The following is a 22,284-nucleotide window of genomic DNA, read 5'->3' on the forward strand; positions in this document are numbered from 1 at the left end:
TTCATCTTTCCTTCAATTGCAACCAGTCGTCCTGTCCCTGCAGCTGAAAAGCACCCCCATAGCATGATGCTGCCACCACCATGTTTCACTGTTGGGATTGTATTGGGCAGGTGATGAGCAGTGCCTGGTTTTTTCCACACATACCGCTTAGAATTAACGCCAAAAAGTTCAATCTTGGTCTCATCAGACCAGAGAATCTTATTTCTCATAGGCTGGGAGTCCTTCATGTGTTTTTTGGCAAACTCTATGCGGGCTTTCATATGTCTTGCACTGAGGAGAGGCTTCCGTCGGGCCACTCTGCCATAAAGCCCCGACTGGTGGAGGGCTGCAGTGATAGTTGACTTTGTGGAACTTTCTCCCATCTCCCTACTGCATCTCTGGAGCTCAGCCACAGTGATCTTTGGGTTCTTCTTTACCTCTCTCACCAAGGCTCTTCTCCCACGATTGCTCAGTTTGTCTGGACGGCCAGGTCTAGGAAGAGTTCTGGTCGTCCCAAACTTCTTGCATTTAAGGATTATGGAGGCCACTGTGCTCTCAGGAACCTTGAGTGCTGCAGAAATTATTTTGTAACCGTGGCCAGATCTGTGCCTTGCCACAATTCTGTCTCTCAGCTCCTTGGACAGTTCCTTCGACCTCATGATTCTCATTTGCTCTGACATGCACTGTGAGCTGTAAGGTCTTATATAGACAGGTGTGTGCCTTTCCTAATCAAGTCCAATCAGTTTAATTAAACACAGTTGGACTCCAATGAAGGAGTAGAACCATCTTAAGGAGGATCAGAAGAAATGGACAGCATGTAAGTTAAATATGAGTGTCACAGCAAAGGGTCTGAATACTTATGACCATGTGATATTTCAGTTTTTCTTTTTTAATAAATTTGCACAAATTTCTACATTTGTTTTTTTTCTGTCAAGATGGGGTGCTGAGTGTACATTAATGAGAAATAAAATGAACTTTTTTGATTTTAGCAAATGGCTGCAATGAAACAGTGAAAAATTTAAAGGGGTCTGAATACTTTCCGTACCCACTGTATATAGATATATATATATATATATAGATATAGATATTGTATCTCCGAGATGCCACAGCATTTGACATTGTGCTAATTTGTCAACCAGGAACACAAACCTACTGTTCTTTAAATCAGGTTTTCACAACCTCGGCTCATTTTTGACTTCGTATTTTGGTTCCTATAAATTATATTTATATAGACACAGCTCCAAGAAATGTATGATATTTTCTAAAAAAAATATATATATAGAAAAAAAATTATCTAAATTTGAATACTATGAAAAGAAAACTGCCACAATACTGTTTGCATGTGCAAATGATTTAATGTTGTATGAAGTGCATAGACTTCATCCTGTGAGCAAATCAAATATAAACCAAACAAAATGTATTCTTGGTTGGAACATTATTAAGTGAGAGAGCTGTATGACTATGGTATACTACTGTGCATGAAATGATCAACAGGAGCAGCAAAATCCAAGAATAAACGTGAAAAGGATTGGAACAATTCCATATGAAAGCGTGTATGGTGTATACTGCTACATTTGGAGGTTGTTAGCCCCCTCAACCCTGCTCTATAATGAAGAGGTGCTGCCTGCCCACTGAGCTGTCTCGTCTGATAATTATTTTGACATTACCCGCTGAGAGCTGGAAGGGAATTACCTCCACATTGTCTGCTTGCCATACATCCTCCATAATCAGCCTTGCCATGCACGGAGGAATTTGCAGATGCACGGTGTGTGAGCACAAAATGTTTGTCGGGGTCATCATGTTATAAATGGACCATAGTCACTTTACTTTTTTTGCCGAAATAAAGGTGCATTAATTTAAAATATTGTATCTACAATATTGTTTAAAAGGGTGTTTGAAAGGTGTGTGTATGCCAATACTTTGACAGTTTCTGCTGCCACTATCCACTGGGCTAATAACCTAAGTTAGCCCAGCACAGCCCAGTTCAGAAATGTCCCTTCCTGTTTGTAATCGGGAATGTGACGGCCAAGAATATGTAATTTCAAAAGTCACCTCCCAACACTGCCAACATGACAATGTACAAGTTTCTCGCCCGCGACAACACAATCGTTGCTCCCCACCACCACTACTCACTGGATTTGGTTCCCTGCGACTTCTTTCTGTTTCCCAAAATGAAGCTTGAGCTGAAGGGTTGCCGTTTTAACACAGGTCTAGTGCAAATCACAGATGGACCTGACGTGCTCACAGAGCGGGACTTCCAGGGAGTGGTTCTAAGCATGATATGAGTGCTGGGAGCAGTTAAACACTGTACAAAGAGACTAATTGTAAATGGATGACAGCCAGATTTAAGACCCGTGTCGTTTTTAGGCTTTATAGGTGCAGTCTAAACTTTTAGATTTTCTAAGGATTGGCATTTCAAGCAAAAATCAAAACTATTTGGCTATAACCTCCTCACCCCGCACATACACACACGTAAAGAGGAGGAGAGACTCAACTGTGCAGTGAAATCAGTCTCAACGAATTCCATCCAGCTTCTAAAACCCTCACTTTGTATGAAACTGATTAGAAGCATGACCTTAGCTTCACCTTTGAAGCTAAGGCATGTTATTGGCACTGCACGTCCAACATCAAACTCACTTCGTCTGCCCATTAATTGTTGATCTGACTATTTGCTCGGTGCTTCACTCTCATGATTGTGCACAGCTGTGATAGACTGTCGATCTGCTACCTTTACCTACAGAGTTTGCATGCGAGTTGTTCCACAAAGAAAGTTTTTGCGGCTGTCGTCGTCTTTGCATGTTTCTGCTGTTGGCACCGCGGCACCGCACAGTTTTACCAGCAAAGCGCCGAAGCCTGGTAGCAACGTGTTCTTCTGCTGCTTATGTTGTTTAATGTCGGCTGGCAGACAGCTTACAGGTGCATTATCGTCACCTTCACACATTACAAGCAGGCAACAGTCAAAACAGGGAAAATAAGGAAGAATGATAGTCGCCTACATAATTCGATTTTTAATATTTTTGAATATTCAAAAATCATGACCCAAACCTATTGATCGCACCTCAAGAAAGAATTTGATAAAAATGGACAAACACCTTGGCTGGATGTTTGATTCGAGACGTTTCTGCTCTTCATAATCACTACAACACCGCTGCTTTCACGTGTGGAGACATTGCTATGCTTATTAACCTTGTAGTTTTGCTCAGTTATCACCACGTTATCCTCTTAATCCACAGAAACCCACAGTCAAAGCGTCCTGAGGGAGAGCAAGCCCAGATGTCTCAGTTTGACCAAGTCACAACAATTTCAGTAATCTATTGATCATGTGGGAGATTGAGATCTCTATAAATGAGTTGAATTGATTTAATTTATTTTAGTTTAGATCAGTGAAATTAGATGCGTTTGAGAGTAATTGGGTTCATGTCTGCTCATTACAATGAGTTCAATGTAATTTTGTTCAATTGAAATCCAATCAGCAGATAACGAAATGTTTTGATTGCCGGTACAAAAGATGATCAGGCTCAAATATACGAGTTCAATCAGAGTTCTTCAACTCACAGCAGAGCACAAATAATGGAAGAGAGCGGCTGTACTTATATATATATATACCACCACTTTTTGTAGTACACGATATGTACAAACGGGAGTTAATAGCTGTAAAAGTGTCCTGGTGTCTGTGAAAAACAACCCATCCATCTTAATATGGCCTGTGCTTAGCATAGACACCCTAATGACTACAATGCATCACCGGGATATTATATTTCAATAAAAAGTGCATGTGTGTGCGCCTGCTATTTCAGTATACGGCAGCGTTTCTGTTTCTCTCTGTGTCACTTGCGCAGTTGCTAATTTCACATAAATTACGTGCGACGCATCGTATATGTCGAATGAATTGTCTCAGTTAAAGTCCATCTCCTTCATGCCTAGACAGTGAATTTGAACAGTGCGGCATGTTCACAGCACATTAATTGCCAGTGCACTGAGAAGTGTGACAGCGAGTCTTATGTGGCAAATGAAAAATGAATAAGTAGATAAGGTAAGGCATACTAAGTGTTCCACTTAAGCAGCTGAGGCCGAGGTTTGTGCTTCATCTCATACGTCGAGCCAGCAGGAATGAAGAACAGAATTCGGACCGGACCTAATTTTAAATAAACAGATAAACTAAGAATACACAAACATATTTTGTTTAAGCTTGTTCATTGCTGTTGTTAAAATATTGCTTTTCTACATATCAATGCTTTTTGAACAGGTAGTTTGATAAAGCACGCAACTTATCAGCGTTTTACCGACTAAGGTTTCAGTGACAAGAGTGGCTGTCGTCGACCCGAATAAAGTGTTATCTTTCATTTCAGCTGGCTCAGTCTCAAGCGTGAACCAGCCGTGTCGGTCAAACACCGACACGGAGAGCCGAGGACAGAGGGGAGAGGCTGCAGCACCACTAACGCCAGTCGTCTGCTTCAAGTGGAGGAAAAGCACATCGTTTGTGTTCATTGTGATTATGATGTACAAATTGAAACATCTGCTGTGGCGTTCATCATTTAACAGCAGCACTGGGCTGCCATCTAAAGCATACAGGGGAAACACTGTCCGTGTACCCAGGGCTACATCTGATTGGTCAAAAGTTTGCATAACGAGTGTGAATACATGGCAAGTGCAAATCTTTTTTTTTTTTCTTATTAATCACATTCAGGCAGATTTCTCTGATGTGTTTATTGTACATGTTGATATCAGTCTCAATGAAAGTACTGTAAGACCTATCAGTCAGCATACTTTTTTTTTTTTTCGAGCCAAACAGTGTGACTCTGGCCTGACTACTCGAGCTCAATTTATTTAGTCAAGTTTTTCTTATTCTACAGGTTTTCCCCAACCATAATAACGCTTAGGTTAAGCACCCGTGTGTTTTTTCACCGCACTTAAGCCACTGAAACGTCACTATGATGTTTGTTTTACTACTGTTTGGTAATTACTATTTTTATGGCAGACAGTGGATTTTTAAATGAATATTGTAATAATAAGAATAATCATTAAAACAGTTTTTAGTCAAATAACTGCCCATCACCCACCAGCACTTAAGCCCTGCAGAAACCCAAGGAAAACCTTGTTCTCGTTACCAAAACATAACCAAATATGTTAACTTTATCTAAAAAAAAGTCTCCATTTTCCTCAAACAGATACGGTAAGAAAAAAAAAAAAAAAAAAAGAAATGTTAACTGAGCATTTTGCAGATATGTTGCTGCTGGTAAAAAATTACCAAAAAAACTATCATGTGAATATAAATCTCAGATAAATGGTGGCTCAGTTTGACCTTCATTCCACCAGTGCTCACTACAGTGCGTAATAAGTCATTATTAAGTCATGTTTCTAAAATGACTATCGATTTTCTCCCGCGGCGAGTGCTAGCTGCCAAGGGCCACAACAAAATGCACAAATAGAGATATGAGTGAAGTTTCTATGAGGACAATCCCTGCAGACGATTAGTTACCATCCTCAGCTGCTGATGAATCTCTCAGTGCTGTGCTTTGATCACTTTGCGCTTTTCCCTTAGCGGTTCCCAAGAGGTATTTTCTTCTTATTTTGAAGTTGTCCTTGGCAGAAAAATCAATGACTGTTAGGATTACTTTGAATGGATGAAATTGTCTGAATGGATAAGGAATGAATAGATGAATGATGTATGAGCTTAAGACGGGTACATGATTCCAGAGCACACAATTCAAATGTCTTTCTGCTTTTTAACAACTGTCTGCAATAGAAGAAAAGGACTTTTGAGACTGCTTGACCTCGTTCGGTGCAGTGGCTGATTCAATCTCATGTTGTTGCATTTTACTGCAGTCAAACTCTAAATCCAGTTATTTATTTTTTTTAAAAACACGTGCATGTGCGTGTTATGTGAACCCATTTTGCTCGGAAAAGTGTATGTCGTAATACATTTAAGTCCATTAAATGCCTGGGAATGAAACAGAATCCGAAAGAGGAGACACACTCGTGCATCTGCATCCACACACATAGACACGCACGCATGCACACGCACACGCACACACACACACACACACACACACACACACACACACACACACACACACAGCGCTGTATGTCTCTGATAGCTTCTATTATCTAGGTCTCCCTCCTGGCTGCACATCAAACATGGATGAGCTCCAACCATAAAAGGCTCCATTTTCCTTTGATTTATACAAGGAATAAAAATCGGAAAGGTGAAAAGTCCAAACCATGCATATTTTATCAGCTCACTGACACCAAAGGCAAGACGGAACAAATTTTAACACAGAGCAAAACTTAAAATAGACCATGATAGGACCAAACACAGGAAGTGCAACACCGAACCTCCTGACCTCACCGGCCAATGGCTCCTAACCCGATCCTGTAGACACAAACACTGGTCTAGAGCAGCACAAACACATACAAGTTAACCATTTCACAAGAACACCTGACTGGACTTGATTCAATTATTCTATTTATGGTGAACTACTTATAATTCTCTTTCATGAAGAATGCAACCATGGTCTCTTTTGGCTTTTAAAACAGGGGTTGGGAGCACCTGAAGTTAAAGACTGGATTGCAATGTAAACATATTCTACATTCAGTCCCAAATTTTTCTGGACACCACAGAGATGGCGTGCACAGATACCCCGGGCCCCCGTTTCTGTTTGATCCTTTGGGTAAACTCTCCAGAATCCTGCCGAAAACAAACTCCATACAAGACAATATTTGCAGACACATCCACCACACCTTTCCTTTTGTTAGTTCATCCCCAATTCTATCTATCTACAACCTCCCCCATTGCAAGCTTGCCTCTGCACTAAATGTCTACTCTATTTCTATCCATAAATTGCTCCATACGTAGCTCTGCTCCCATTTCCCTCTCTCCCTTCCTCCCCTCATCCTTCCTTCCTGTCCCCTCTCGTTCCCACTCCCCATTTTCTCCCCTTCCCCTTCTTCTCCATCATCCATCCTGTCTGAATAATGCAGTGGCCACGCAGCTGCACCGCCATTGTCCCCTCTTCAATGTTAATGCTGTGTCCTTGTCACAATTATTGGGTCACTATCATCCATCAGAGCTAATCATTGTCATACAGATACGGACAAACAAAACACATTACGGAGAACAAAGGCTTACGCATGTAGAGAACGAAGACGGGCACGGAGCAAAGACCCATGTTGTGCTTTATGATCGTGTTAAATTAAACGATGCACTTTCAAAAGGCAAACACAACAGGCGCTTTATTTCATCACTGAAACACACGTCACATGCAAAATATATGGATATAAAATGTAAATTAATGTTTTTGTGTCTGTTCCAGGACTCATGTCGGCTTAACTAACTAAAACAAAGTACGTGAGGCTTAAAGGTACACACTCAAATTACTGGTATGCTCTAAAAGTCAACACAGTCCACATGCAGTACATTACAAAGAGTGAACAGAGTTGGATGGTATCAAGTCATGCCAAAAAGTTTGGTTCTATGTGCTCATGTTTTAAGATATTTACCACTGAAACTTCTGTTGACACCAAAAACAGACAGGAAATTGGAAATGTTGCATCTAAAACATGATCTATATGTATAAAAAATGAAGATATCTCAAAACATGACACAAATGTCCCGCTGTATCTGAAATCGTTCCCCATTTCATTTACTGTCTTTACTGTCCTCCATGTTGTGTTGTAATGTATCTGTTTTCTGTGTAAGTATAATCACTATATACAGTAGTCACCTCAAAAATTCCACAACTTGCTACACTATGACACGTACATAGTGGTGGAAAAAGTACATTTACTCAACTACTGTACTTAAGTCCAATTTAAAGGTACTTTACTTGAGAATGTCCATGTATCCTTCCACTGCACTACATTTCAGAGGGAAATATACCCCACTACAGGTATTTGAGACCTTGAGGTACTTTTCAGATTAAGATCTGACACAACGGATAATAGAACAAGCTTTTAAACTGTAACACGTTGGTAAAGATTAAACTAGTGTTTTCCAGTCTGTCTTCTAATGTCTTACAGAAAGCAGTGTGTGTTTGGGTCACATTTCAGATTGCAATGAGTTGTTAACAGCTCCATTAAATAGTGACTTTTTCCCTCCAAACTTCTTACATGGATTTATTTCAACAAATGATCGAACGATATAATATCTAAAAAAAATTGTCCAATAAACTGAAAACAGATTTGTGTATCGGAACTTATGTTTTCTTTTTTTTTCTTTCCTCTCCCAGTAATCATCTGACGACCCCTGAGGTTTATCTGCTGTCCCAGGATATAAAATTGTAGTTTAAACTAGCTCCACCTGCAGCTGCAGCAACAGTAACATGCTGCTGACACACAGATGCTTCAAGATTAATACATCTAAGGATGTCAAATACAACAATATATCAGTCAGAGGGATCAAACCAGTACTTTAATACTTTAATGTTGCTCCTAATACTTCTGTACTTGTATGCAGGACTTTTACTTGTTATGGAGTGTTTTTACATTGCTGTATTAGTATTTTTACTTAAGTAAAGGATCTGAATACTTCTTCCACCACTGCAACTACTTTGTGATTTTACAGACACTGCATCTCTACACCTGTCAGCGATGACAAGGGAGTGATTTCAGACACAGCCCAAAAGTACCTGGAAAAGTGGACCACAAGCTGTCAGATAAATCTCTTGTTATAATATGTGGGAAGAAACCTTTTACTTTAAAAAGCTTTCTCTCCCAAATGCACCAGCTTCCTGATGCTTAATCCTCATTAACTTTAATACCATCACAGTTCATCCTGTCTCAAATTGTTGTGAGTAAAGGAAGGACTCAAAATAACCAGTGGCTTTAAAACTAATCACGGGCAATTCATTTTTCTTCCTATTAGTCAGAGTTGCTGTCACAGTTTAATGTATTATGTGTTTATTCGTTTGTTTCCATATCATTTTGAAATGTCTTTCTGTTTCGATCACCTCTTTGTGGTTTGTCTTTGCTTCAGATTGATGGATTTGGAGGATGGAAGCACGCTTATGACGTCTTTAGCGGGATTATTTGTTTGATTTTCATCAAACAAACACTTTTCGGTGAAGGACTCCATATAGATTGGAACTGCTGAGGATGAGGGGGGCAAATATGGATTAGGTTAAATAAGCCTGTTGAAACATGAAAGGTTGCTGATCGCTGATGTGGGAGTATCAGACATCTCCTCTTAGAGACCCGGGGCTTCAGGGCATTGGCCGTGTGCATGCGAGAGCACGGGAGGAGCAAAGGAATCGATAGTGATGAGAACAGCCTGGTTTCTATTGCCCATTTAATTATCCTCCATCAAACAAACATGATAGCACCTTGAGATCACTTAAATTGCAGTCCTTCAGATAGACACATACCTTTACACTCAGAGAAAGAGAGAGAGCAAGAGAGGGGGAGTTCAGAGAAGAAAAGGAACACTTTTACTTTTAAACATGGAAAAGAAGAGAATCAAGGTCACCAAGGCAGAGAAAAACATTCACAACAGAGCAGAGATAACAGGTTGTTTAATTAACCCTGTTCTCTGACCTTTAAGTGGAGAACAGACAGTTTTTTTTTTTTTTTAAAAAGGTAACAAATGAGGCCAGTTAGGTGAGATAAGAGTCATTTAATTTCCAGAAAAGGCCAGATTTAATGTCTTCGGTTATGGAATTGCAAGCTTGTGCTGCCATTGACCTCATGCACTGTGTTAGCTCAAACATTATGCGGCATCGGGGCTTTGTTTGTCTGCTCCGAAGCATCTGAGCAGCTATTGTTTGCTACCGCCATCTGACTATGCATAAATAAGAAAAAGGCTTTTCTGGTGGGAATCAAAATATCTGAAAACGGTGACTCGTCAACAGTCTAACCAAAAACAAGCCAGTCTCATGCTGCATTAACATGGTGGCTGTCAGTGTCTGGCAGACAGCTGTAAGAAGTGTGTGTGTGTGTGTGTGTGTGTGTGTGTGCTGGTGTCTGAATCTCTCTCTCTCTCTCTCATAATTACATAACAGAAGATCTGTAGTCAAATCTGAGTGTGTCGAGTATGTGTGTGTGTACAGTGCGTGCATGTAACCAACTGCGAGTTTGTGTATCGTCTCACTCAGTGCGTATGTGTGACCTAGAAATGTCCAGCAGTCTCTCATGGCTTCATTAGAGCATCACCAAAAAGTTAACAATCTATAACCTTCAAATCATCACCCTGATCCCTCCCTGCGACCGGCGGTGTCTTCCTTCTGTTGTTGTTTTTCTTCCTCCTTTATGTCGCCTCATACCAAACGTCTCATTTTTTTTTTTTTCTTTTTTTTTTTTTTCTTATTTCATTCATCCTGCCATCTCCTCTCTTTGCCACACTCACGTATAGAGTTGGCTCTGAAAGCACTTCCCCCTCAACAGAAACATATGGGTCTTCTGGACCCTACTATAGATTGGCTGTAAGTTATGGCAAATATTTCAACTGTCATGTGTTTACATCATTTTGTAATTGTGGAGAGCTGTAAATGCAAGTTTACCCAGAAGCCTAACATGTGTTGTACTGTGTCATTTAATACCTGTTGCACACACTGGCTGCAACATACACACATAGACTGTGTATACAAGTGCACGTAGCTTCCAGGTCTGAAAAATGAAGCCAAAGCAGAAGTGCCTTAAGCTGCAATACCACCAGTTGCCACTAGAGGACCCTAACCCTAATTGTTGTATGCACTATATATAATTAATCCCCAAAATCATGGAAACATTTTTGGCTGCCAGGCCAGTGAAAATATTTTTTTTTTAAAAAGGGCAATAAAACTTTGACCTACTGGTCAACTGGGCCAGAAGGGGGGGGAAATTTTACATTGGACCTTGTAAACACAATAAAACTGTTGTTTTTTTTGGAGGTGTCACACATCAGTGCTGGTAAATTGGAGCTCTTGATATAAACTGACGTACATCAAGACATCACTCGACTGCAAGCTAACGGAAAATAATGGCTGCTGGTGTTTTGAAAGCAATCACTGCCTGTGTATGTTGACCTTGGGTCAGTCAGTAGTCCAATTTGTTGCAATACAAAACATTGCATTATTTTTTGTGGAATTTATCCAAAATTGAAGCAGAATAGAGATTTCTGGTACAAATTCACCGGGCACGGGTCGTGATTTTCATCTATTCATCAAATCTCGTCTTATTTTCCTTGTTTTTACAAGTGTTTCAGAGGTATGTGTCGCTAGCACCAGAAGGTGGCAGTAATGCAACTTAAAAGCAGTTTACCAACCACCATTAAACACTTACAGAAGAAAAAGAAGACGAGCAAGTGTTGATTAAACGTGTGGTGCTGTGAGAGGAAAATACTACGATACAAACAGCAGAAACAAGAAAAGGCTGCTGCAACAGTTCTGTGTGGAAGTCCTTCAGAAAAGTAAACAAAAACGAGGCACAGTGCAAACTCTGCCAGGTAAAGCAAGCATGCAAAGTCTACCACATGCGCACAGTTAATAGTGAATGTCCAAGCAGATGCTCGATGGACAGATTAACAAGCAAAGGCTAGCTTTGCCAGCTTTGAAGTAAGTTTGATCGAATAATTGTTGAATAGCTTCCAGCAAATATTGTATTTTTGCTTGAAATACATATCGAATACGTTCAAGAGGTCAAAATTCCACCAACACTTTTATCACGAGCTCCATCTTCTCATAGAATTGTCATCGCCATCCAAAAGTGACCCCGAATGTGAACTTGAACTAATTTAAACTAATGAATGTTTTATGGAGTATCTTTAGCTTCCACTCAACGTGAGAAGCAACAGAGCTCCATCTGTGAAACACACAGACTGTGAATGGATGTTTCTGACCAAAATAAACCTCGCAAGTCGCGGTGGACTTATTTCCCTGTGTTTTATAAACACACTTTTGCCTTCTTAATCACGGAAGCAGCTATTTTCTAACACAGTTGCTCTTCTTCTCAACCAAGAGAGTGACGATATCTGAGCTTCTGAAGTGCGCCAATGCCAGTCCCCCAACATTGTCTCTGCAGAGGGACTTTCACTAACTGCTGCACGCCTCCTCCTACTTTGCAACTCTATCATAGCGATAAAAAAGGCGGTACAGGATGTGTTATCAGTTCCAAGTCTCACACACAGGACCACTGCAGCATTTCACCACTTCTCTCTAACTCGCGTTTCCCCCCCACCTTTTTTTTTTTTTTTTTTTTTTTTTGGTCCTTTGCCGAGGCCCGCCTCATCACCTCTCTTCCCGCTCCTCTGGTGTTCTCTCATCTCTCCCCCCCCCTGCTGTATCCTCCCCCTCTCTACCTCTCGTCCCCTCCTCCCCACATGTCTGTCTATTCGAAACTGGAGCAACATCTTAATCGAGGCTCTAGGACGTGACGGGAATTTCTAAGCAACCCCAGCTCTGCAGACACAGACACAGACACACACACACACACACACACACACACACACACACACACACACACACACACACACACACACATGTACAGAGAAACACACACATTCTGCATGGCAGCCAATTAACAACCTGCGATCCAGCGCCAAAGGAATAACTGCATGTTGATGAGCTGGCGGCTCTGTGTGTGTGTGTGTGTGTGTGTGTGTGTGTGTGTGTGTGTGTGTGTGTGTGTGTGTGTGTGTGTGTGTGTGTGTGTGTGTGTGTGTGTGTGTGTGTGTTGTCTATCTGTGCGTGTGTGTTTGTGATGAGCTGGTGGCCGTCAGAGCCACTTACACAGTTAGAAGGATATCTCTTTTATGTGTTCAGGGGAAAGAGGGGGATTATGATGCATTAAAAACCATCTCCGTGAGGGACAAACTAAGACAGGAACAAGGAAGCGTGAATTTGTGTGTGTGTGTGTGTGTGTGTGTGTGTGTGTGTGTGTGTGTGTGTGTGTGTGTGTGTGTGTGTGTGTGTGTGTGTGTGTGTGTGTGTGTGTGTGTGTGTGTGTGTGTGTGTGTTGCTGTCCCGGCACTTTCAGGATGTGTGTGTTGGTGCATACAGGCAGCATTAGGAGAACAATGCAGATGATTTACTTGGAGTGGAGCCTTGCTTTCTCCTCCTCATTCTCCTCCTCATTCTCCTCCTTCCTCTATTTTTGGTACCTTTTCGTTCTCCTCCTCCTCACTTCTATCCTGCCTCCACTTTACGGGAGTTCATCCAAAGGTGAATGCCTGACAAAAAAAAAAAGTATCTTCTCCCCCCTTTCAAAAAAACTGATATATTCTCTTTATGTGTCAAAAATATTGACACCAGCCTCGACACAATATCCCCGAGCAGCAAAGCGCTGCGCTTGCCAGTCCAGGTTTCATCATCCGTCCTTGTTGTCGGGAGAGACAGAATATGTGAAAAAGACGGCTGTGGGTTTAAAACCGGGCTCCTTGCTGTTGTTGCCCTACTTCTCGAGCACAGCCCGCCATATCAGCCTTTGTTGTATATCTGGATAAATAAATAAAATAAGGGCAGATGAGCGGCTTCAACTACTATTAACAAGTGAGCAAAATGATGTTCACAGTTACGGTGCGTTATTACTACAAGATACTACAGGGCAAGCGAAGATGTCTTTGAGAAATAAAAAATATCTGTATAGCCTATGGAAGTTTTTTTTTAAATTTATTTTCAGTCAATCCGTATTGAATCATAAACAGGTAGTCATTTTTTTTTTTTTAATTATTTTCTCATAAATATGCATCCAGGTAAAAAAAAAAAAAAAATGTACAACGGACATCTTGGACACTATATTGTACACTCAGTAAATTGCGATGACATTGCATCAGATAGCCGTGTTGTTCATTTTTAATTGTAAATCACTGAAACCTGCATGTGTTACAATAATATTATAAAAAAGGAAATGAAAAGTCAGAACATTAATTAGAAGGTCTAACAATGAACAGGGGGCTCTTTTTTTTCATGCGTGTGACTGTACTAGATGTAAATGTATGTTGTCGTTTCTGAAACTGGGATGACAACTAGTGGCAAAGTGCTACAATAGCAGAAAAGTTTGAGGGAGTTGGTGGATAAATGGTAGGAAATGTTTGTGGAGGGAAATGCTGCCATCTAGCGGAGAAATTGTCAGATTACACTCAGGAAATTAACAGAGCCCTACAGGACGTGTACAACATAAACAAAAACAGTTGTTGAAAGTATTTACTCAAGTGTTGTTCTTAAGTACAATTTTGAGGTACTTATACTTGACTTGAGTATTTCCATGTGATGCTACTTTATACTTCCAACCCATATTTCAGAGGGAAATATTTAACGTTCCATTCTACAACATTTATTGAACACTTTTTAAATGAAGATTTGACCCAATGGATAAAAGAACACATTGTTAAAGATTAAAGCAGTGGTTTCCAACCTGTTTGTCTTCTGACATCTCACAAAAAGCCTGCGTCAGGGTCACATTTCAGATGTCTTAGTTAACAGTTATCTTTTTCCTTTTTAACTTCTCACATGGTTTCATTTCCAGAGATGTTCAAATGATCCAGTACCTCACCAAAAATTGAGATTTAGAAACAAAATTCATAAACTAAAAAACAGATTCATAGCTCAGAACTTTTTTTTTTCTTATTTCCTATTAGATGTGACGACCCCTCAGATTGAGCTGCTGTTTCTAGATATATAGTTAAAACTAGCTCCACATGCAGCAGCTACAACAGTAACATGCTGCTTACACACTGATGCTTTACTATTAATAATCTAATGATATCATATATAATAACATATCAGTCATAGGGACCCAAGTAGTACTTTTATTTTATTAATTTTTAAAACTAAAAAAAATTCTGCTACTATTTATCTACTTTTACTTATGACAAGTATTACCTGAGTATCTTTAAATTGCCGTATTGAAATTTAAGTAAAAGTTCTGAATATTTCTTCGGCCACCGAACAAAACAGACAGTCTAATGATTTTAAACAACATGGTGTCTCATTTGCTAACTCAAAAGAAAAAATATTGTGCTCTCATAGATTCCAGTTTTCTCATAGCTGGTGGCAGTACATCCGAGTTTACAACTTTTGGGAACCAGAGTAGGAAACTCACATTGACAGTGTGAAAACCTGCATTTCATGTATGTTGAGAATTAACTTTCTGTAAGGAGACGTCTTATATTAAATGCTGAAACTTTTTAAATGACAAATTACTTACTGGATTTGTCAGGGGGCTTAAATATTATTAGGAATTTCTAACACAGCAATTGATATTTTTCATAATTATAAAAGATATGAATTATTATTCAAAGCTGGATATTTTTATATTTTTCTGAAACGTGTAATGGTGATCTTTAAATTTCAGATTTGTTTCTTCATTCAGTAAAGGAAAGCATTGACTAACTTATTATTATAATCTGTCTTTGACATTTCAAACTCCTTTTCATAGTATGCCGTTTTTCTCAGTCTTTTTAACAATGCTGATCCAAATGACAGCAGGAGATAATCTATGATTTAAAAAATGGGGATTTTTTTTTTTTTCTTCCAGAAGACAGACTGGAAATTGCATTAAATTGACAGCAATATATGTCCCAAATTCTAATTATCATATGTTAACTGGTTGAACTCAACACATATTGTGCAAATTGATTCAAGCCCACACTGCAGGAATGGTGATTGACGTAATAAATCATGTAAAAAAAAACAGCTCCACCCAGTGGAGGTCTGAGGTAATGACCAGAAGGTTCCTGAATATTCTGGACCTTCAGCTCTTGAGTGACCAAAGCGGTGGTTTAATAAAGAAATTGACAGAAAAATATTTGTGAATCCTGAAGTACAAATGTAATCATTCATGTATTATCTATACCTGCTTTATCCTGAACAAGGTTACAGGAGAGTGGAGCCTATACCAGCTAACAAAGGTGGGCTAAACCCAGGACAGGTAGCCACGCCATCACAGGAAATCAGACACTTATGGACAACTTCAAATCACCAATTAACCTAACACACATGTGTTGGGACTGTGAGAGGAAGCCAGAGATAGGCCTCAGCTGACGAGCAGGTTAAAAACCCAGAACCGTCATGCTGTGAGGCGACTGTGTGAACCAGTACACCAATGTGCCCACACAAATGTAAACAAAGTCAATTTGATTTCAAAGTTACTAGTTCTCTGTATGTTCACAGTCTGACATCAGAAGTTTATAAATTATTCTGCTTAAAGTGAAAAGTGATCCCCTAAAGTCTGAATGAAATACATTCATAGATTTTAGATTTTTCAATCAGCAGGGGATTTAAATAATGTTATGAATTTCTAACCACTTAGTTGAAGTTGGCAACAGAAAAAACATATCTGACACAACTTCTTATTCAAAACAGGAATGATGGCGTAACATCAGCACTCAAGTGAAAAAGCTCCACCCAGTGGAGGTCTGTGGTAATGACCAGAAAGTTCCTGAAGACTCTGGACCTCCTCCAGTTACAGTATAAAAATGGGACCGTCCCACTGCTGAGACAGAAAGCAACACAAGAAGACAACAGACACTTGAACGGCGTTTCATCTCACATCAAGAGGACCCAACACTAAACACTCTGAAGATGCTGTGCTCTCATGGATTCCAGTCTGCCCTCAGTCCATTCATGGACTTCTACTGGCCTGTACGCAGTCTGTGTCCAGAGGTCAAACCTATTTTCCACCAGCAGCATCTCCTGCAGAGAAACCTACGGGAGCTGCGCAGCCATCTGGAGCTGATGGACAAACTTCAACACGAGAGCCCGGAGGAGACGGAGCCTTTCCAAACCGGTGTGGCCACGCAGCCAGCCTCCTACCGGCTGGAGAACGAGGGAGAGCACTTTGGTCTGATCCTGGACACTCGAGGCTTTTCCCCAGAGCAGCTGTCTGTCAGGCAGGTGGGCAGGAAGCTGACAGTCAGCGGGAAGACGGAGAAGAAGCAGGAGGACGGAGAAGGCTCCTACTCTTACAGAATCCAGGAGTTCAGACAGGAGTTGGATCTGCCTGAAGGGCTGAACCCTGAAGACGTCACCTGCCGCCTGTCTCCAGACGGGGAGCTCCACATCCAGGCAGCCAGAGCTCCACGTGTGGAGGAAGCTGAGAGAGAGATGACCATCAAGAGGAGCTTGGAGGAGGAGACACAGCAGAGCGTGTGTTCAAAGGCAGAAGACAGCAGCACAACCCAGGACAAACCTGAACAAATGGACTCATGTATGCAAGCTGATGTGACAATGAGAAGTGTTTTATAATAATGAATGAAGATCATGTTGCTTTTGAAGGTTTGTAACTAAATAAATGTATTCATTTACAACTATTATAGTTTTTATGGTGTTTTATGGTTACTCTTGTATTTTACTTATTTTTTGCAATAAAAAAACATATTCAGGTACATCTTTAAAACAGACAATAAAACACGAAAGGACAGACAGGATCATTTACATTGGTGAAATATCCACAAAAATGAGAATATTACTTTCAAAATATCTGACAAATATTGGGAAAATACGCAAAACCTACATAGTAAACCGTTGGAACATGATCGAAGTTGGAGGTGCGGTGTTGGATGATATAATATACACACGTGAAAAAGATCTGTGTAAAAGATATGCAGAGAAATGTGCGTGTTTTCTTACACGCGTCATTACGGCCACGGCACGCTTGAAAAATAAGTCGAATACTTTGATGCACAAACAATATTTGTCAATGAAGGAAGTAGACGTCATGTAAAAAAAAAATAATAAAAAAAAAAAGCATCCACAAATGATACCACATACACACACACACAAAACATTGGCTGAGCACCGGCTCACAGGAAAGCCAGATTTACATTAAAACAAAACAACAAAAACAAAAACATTGATGACAACACTGCAACTACCACATGTTATTTACTCACAAAGCAGGAGACGATGTGATAGCAAGCGGACACAATGTAAACACACACAAACACCACGCAGCAGCTCTGCACTGGCTGTTACCAAAGCCTTATTTACTAAATATACTGAGGATAAGAGCACCGACCGCCGTTGACGTTATTTGCGTTCGCAGGCAAAGCAAGAGCAAGACAGACAAGAGGATCTTCAGTGGGTGGCGGCAGGCCAACGATATCTTAAACTTCTGAAAACTCCTGCAGAAAACATGATCTGGTCGGTACCGGCGGACTCCTCGAGGTTCATGACACCAGCGTCTTCGAACTGAGACGCCAAAAAGCAGGTCTCTGAGCATGTCATGTGTAACGCGTGTACAGCACCTTCAACTGCAAACTGTGTGTTACATATATACTATTGAAATAAACTTGCCTTACCGCGTCACCGACGTCCTTCTTGTTGCATTTGTTGCACTTGGTTGTAATCCGCTCTTTTGATAACCTCATCAATAAATCCGAAAGTAGTTTTCGCCTCACCATGTGTTTTCTGTTCCGCCGGTTTTTGCGGGTCACGCTACGTACAACTTCTAACCCCAGCTGTCTGACCTTACACGTCATTTCCGGCCGGATTTACAGTAAAATTATTAACTATTATAGTATTATAATTACTATGAACAACTTACTAAACTTGCTTAACATCAGAATTTGTTTCGAATACAATAGCCAGCTAAAATTGACAAAAAATATTTTTAGGATAACTTTTTTGATTTTGATTTCTGGACATGCAGGTCCCCTACGAACCGCTAGGGGCTGCTGCAGCTGCAGGTGCTGGAGCATAAATAAAGCCATTGCAGATGATGCAGGGAGTCAGTAAACATAATTTCCATTCAACTGATTCATGCCCAATCAACAAATGTATACTTTTACTTTATACTGAGTTTTCTATCCTTTTTAAGAATACGTTTATTTATTTTTTATCCATAAATGTATACAGTACCCTATTTGTTTTTATCACGTACATAGGCAGGACAATCAACATGAGCAATCCTCTAAGCATCCAGAAATGAAATAGAAATAGAATACTGAAATAGATGTACAGCTGTAATACAACAATCATGTACGATAAAGCTTGATGGTTTTATTTGATTAGATAATTTGATGTGAAAATTTTACCTTTGAATCTAATTTGTGACATATTTTCTTAACATGTTTCAGATATAATAAAAAAAAATAGTATTTGTAAAATGTCTTAATTTCTGTGAATATTTCACTCATATTTATCATATGTTAATGTGGCTATTTCACCAATGTCAATGGTCCTTTCTGTCGTTTTATGTTTTATTGTCTGTTTTAAGATTTACTTAAAACACAATTTTGCAAATGACAAAAGTAATAACACCATAGAACTATAATAGTTGTAAATGAATACATTTATTTAGTTACAAACCTTCAAAAGCAACATGATCTTCATTCATTATTATAAAACACTTCTCATTGTCACATCAGCTTGCATACATGAGTCCATTTGTTCAGGTTTGTCCTGGGTTGTGCTGCTGTCTTCTGCCTGTGAACACACGCTCTGCTGTGTCTCCTCCTCCAAGCTCCTCTTGATGGTCATCTCTCTCTCAGCCTCCTCCACACGTGGAGCTCTGGCTGCCTGGATGTGGAGCTTCCCGTCTGGAGACAGGCGGCAGGTGACGTCTTCAGGGTTCAGCCCTTCAGGCAGATCCAACTCCTGTCTGAACTCCTGGATTCTGTAAGAGTAGGAGCCTTCTCCGTCCTCCTGCTTCTTCTCCGTCTTCCCGCTGACTGTCAGCTTCCTGCCCACCTGCCTGACAGACAGCTGCTCTGGGGAAAAGCCTCGAGTGTCCAGGATCAGACCAAAGTGCTCTCCCTCGTTCTCCAGCCGGTAGGAGGCTGGCTGCGTGGCCACACCGGTTTGGAAAGGCTCCGTCTCCTCCGGGCTCTCGTGTTGAAGTTTGTCCATCAGCTCCAGACGGCTGCGCAGCTCCCGTAGGTTTCTCTGCAGGAGATGCTGCTGATGGAAAAGAGGTTTGACCTCTGGACACAGACTGCGTACAGGCCAGTAGAAGTCCATGAATGGACTGAGGGCAGACTGGAATCCATGAGAGCACAGCATCTTCAGAGTGTTTAGTGTTGAGTCCTCTTGATGTGAGATGAAACGCCGTTCAAGTGTCTGTTGTCTTCTTGTGTTGCTTTCTGTCTCAGCAGTGGGACGGTCCCATTTTTATACTGTAACTGGAGGAGGTCCAGAGTCTTCAGGAACTTTCTGGTCATTACCACAGACCTCCACTGGGTGGAGCTGTTTCACAATAAGTCCTGATGTTACTCCATCATTCCTGTGCTTTCAGGAATGCTCCTGCATTTACAAAATGCCAACACTAGATGTCAGTTAAACTCATCATTAGATAAAAGTCGTAATGGACCATAACTGCAATGCCCTCTGACGGACCTCCAAGATATTACTTCTGTTTCTATGTATCCAGTTTCTCCACGTGCAGCAGAAACAAAATGAAATAAGACCGGAGTTGCTGTAATAAAACTGTTCGGAGCAGTTGCCTCCATCTTCCTGTTTTCTGATTCGTCTTTATCAGCTCTTATCAACTTATCTCCTGCAAGTGTATTTCTCTGAAGCCACTGTCTGCCTATTAGTACCAAAATCAATAATTGGGAGCAGACAAGAATGGAGTTTAATGTTATCAGAAGAAGAGAAGAGAAGAGAAGAGAAGAGAAGAGAAGAGAAGAGAAGAGAAGAGAAGAGAAGAGAAGAGAAGAGAAGAGAAGAGAAGAGAAGAGAAGAGAAGAGAAGAGAAGAGAAGAGAAGAGAAGAGTGAAGTATCAGACACACCCACTGTCATTTTCAAATGCTATATTAACAGGACTATGTATTTCATTGTTGAATGATGAGTCAACATTTCCAACTGCGAAGGCTCTTGGTAAATATTCACTGATGTGCTTGCAATGCTGTTTACTGCTTTCATTTTGACTCCATATCAACATTCTTTAAACAGACGTTGTGGTTCAAAGATTGTCTTATTATTATCTCAATTCAACACAGAACTTCATGTACAAAATAATTCAACTTTCGTTTTGAAATGCAAATTTGAAATTTTGGAATGTTTTAAAAACTTTTATTCACCCAGGAACATCATACATCTATGTAGCAATCCTTGGTTACAGCAACATATACATGAGCATTCCTGTTGTTCGTGGTTATCTCCGTTCACATCCCCATCCCCACGGGACGGCTGTGACTCAGATGGAAGAGCAGGTTGCCCGCTAATAATAATGTTGGCGATTCGATCCCCGGCGTTCTCCTGTCTTCATGCCGAAGTGTCCTTGGCCAAGACACTGAACCCCAAGTTGCTCCCGATGGCAGGTGAGCACCTCGCATGGCATTGGTGTGTGAATATGTGTGTGAGTGGATGAATGGGAAGCAAGCTGTAAAAGCGCTTTGAGACCGTAAATGCAGACTATTACCATTACTCACGATTTGAATACAAAATCCTTCAATAAACACAACAAGAACAGTCCCACTATAATTATTCAAAATCAATCATTGTGGACGTTAAACTTTAGTAACTGGGAGTGAGCACAAATCTGGAACATCTAAGGCTGCTGTTTAACTCAGGAACATTTTTGAGATAAAAAAAAAAAAAAAAGAAAATTTGAATTAACTCTAATCGTCAGAACAAAATAAGATACCAACATTCTTCCAAGCATTATACCCTCCCAGGCAAAATTAAAACCACTGTCAAAGTCAGGTGTTGATTTCGAAGCTACAAAAGTCTGTATGTGATGATGATTAGTTTCATGGTGGAATTGCTGACTTGGTAGAAAAAATGCTTAAAAAAGTAAAAAAAAAACAAAAACACAAATAAATTGATGTTTACCAGCCACACTCTTCCAAACATATCTAAAGTATAGTCTTCACACATGCAATATGTAAGGTACTATAGTTTCTTCAGGTAGTAAAATAAAACTTTTATGTTGAAAGGGTGCAAATGCACCTGTATTGATTAAAAGAGTACCAAGTACATGCTTTTAATTTTTTAATGCCCTTCTAATAGAAGTACCTTTTGAGGTAGATCAGTCTCCTCCTCAGATTTATACAACTCCTCTGAGAAAAGGTACATTACATTTGACCTTTAGAGGGTACCGCTTGCTTGACATTGAGATGCAGTCACAAAGTGTACTTAGTTTCAATGAATGTGGTAGTAGCATTCAGCCAGTACTCAGTAAATCCTATTTGGTTGGCAATTTTTTTTATTTTTTTTAAATTTTTTATAGTACTCTATTAATCCCCGAGGGGAAATTTCTTCACTACAGCAGGGGGGCTCTCAGGGGGGAGCTGCTGCAACAGGCTGCCACTAGCGCGGCGCCAGGTAACCTGACCTGAGGTGCATGTTTTTGGATGATGGGAGGAAGCCGGAGAACCCGGAGAGAACCCACACAAGCACAGGGAGAACATGCAAACTCCGCACAGAAAGGCCCAGGACCGGATTCAAACCCGG

The 22,284-nt window shown here is 40.4% G+C and overlaps 3 protein-coding genes across 3 annotated transcripts in view; 2 read left to right on the plus strand and 1 right to left on the minus strand.

Annotated features, from left to right (window-relative positions):
* smad2 (SMAD family member 2) overlaps positions 1–22,284 on the plus strand; it is a 353,957-nt gene that overhangs the window by 308,510 nt on the left and 23,163 nt on the right. The gene's annotated exons all lie outside the window — the stretch shown is intronic.
* Positions 16,470–17,132, plus strand: LOC138625616 (heat shock protein 30-like). Its single transcript, XM_069706640.1, has one exon. It carries the CDS (start codon positions 16,470–16,472, stop codon positions 17,130–17,132), a length of 663 nt encoding a protein of 220 aa, XP_069562741.1.
* On the minus strand, positions 19,227–19,889 carry LOC138625622 (heat shock protein 30-like). The gene has a single exon (XM_069706655.1). The coding sequence runs from the start codon at positions 19,887–19,889 to the stop codon at positions 19,227–19,229; it is 663 nt and encodes a 220-aa protein (XP_069562756.1).

Source organism: Brachyistius frenatus, unplaced genomic scaffold (genome assembly GCF_029030835.1).
Source record: "Brachyistius frenatus isolate BFR_SWC_R1_liver_20210118 unplaced genomic scaffold, ASM2903083v1 Contig_3, whole genome shotgun sequence".
Lineage (NCBI taxonomy): Eukaryota > Metazoa > Chordata > Actinopteri > Embiotocidae > Brachyistius > Brachyistius frenatus.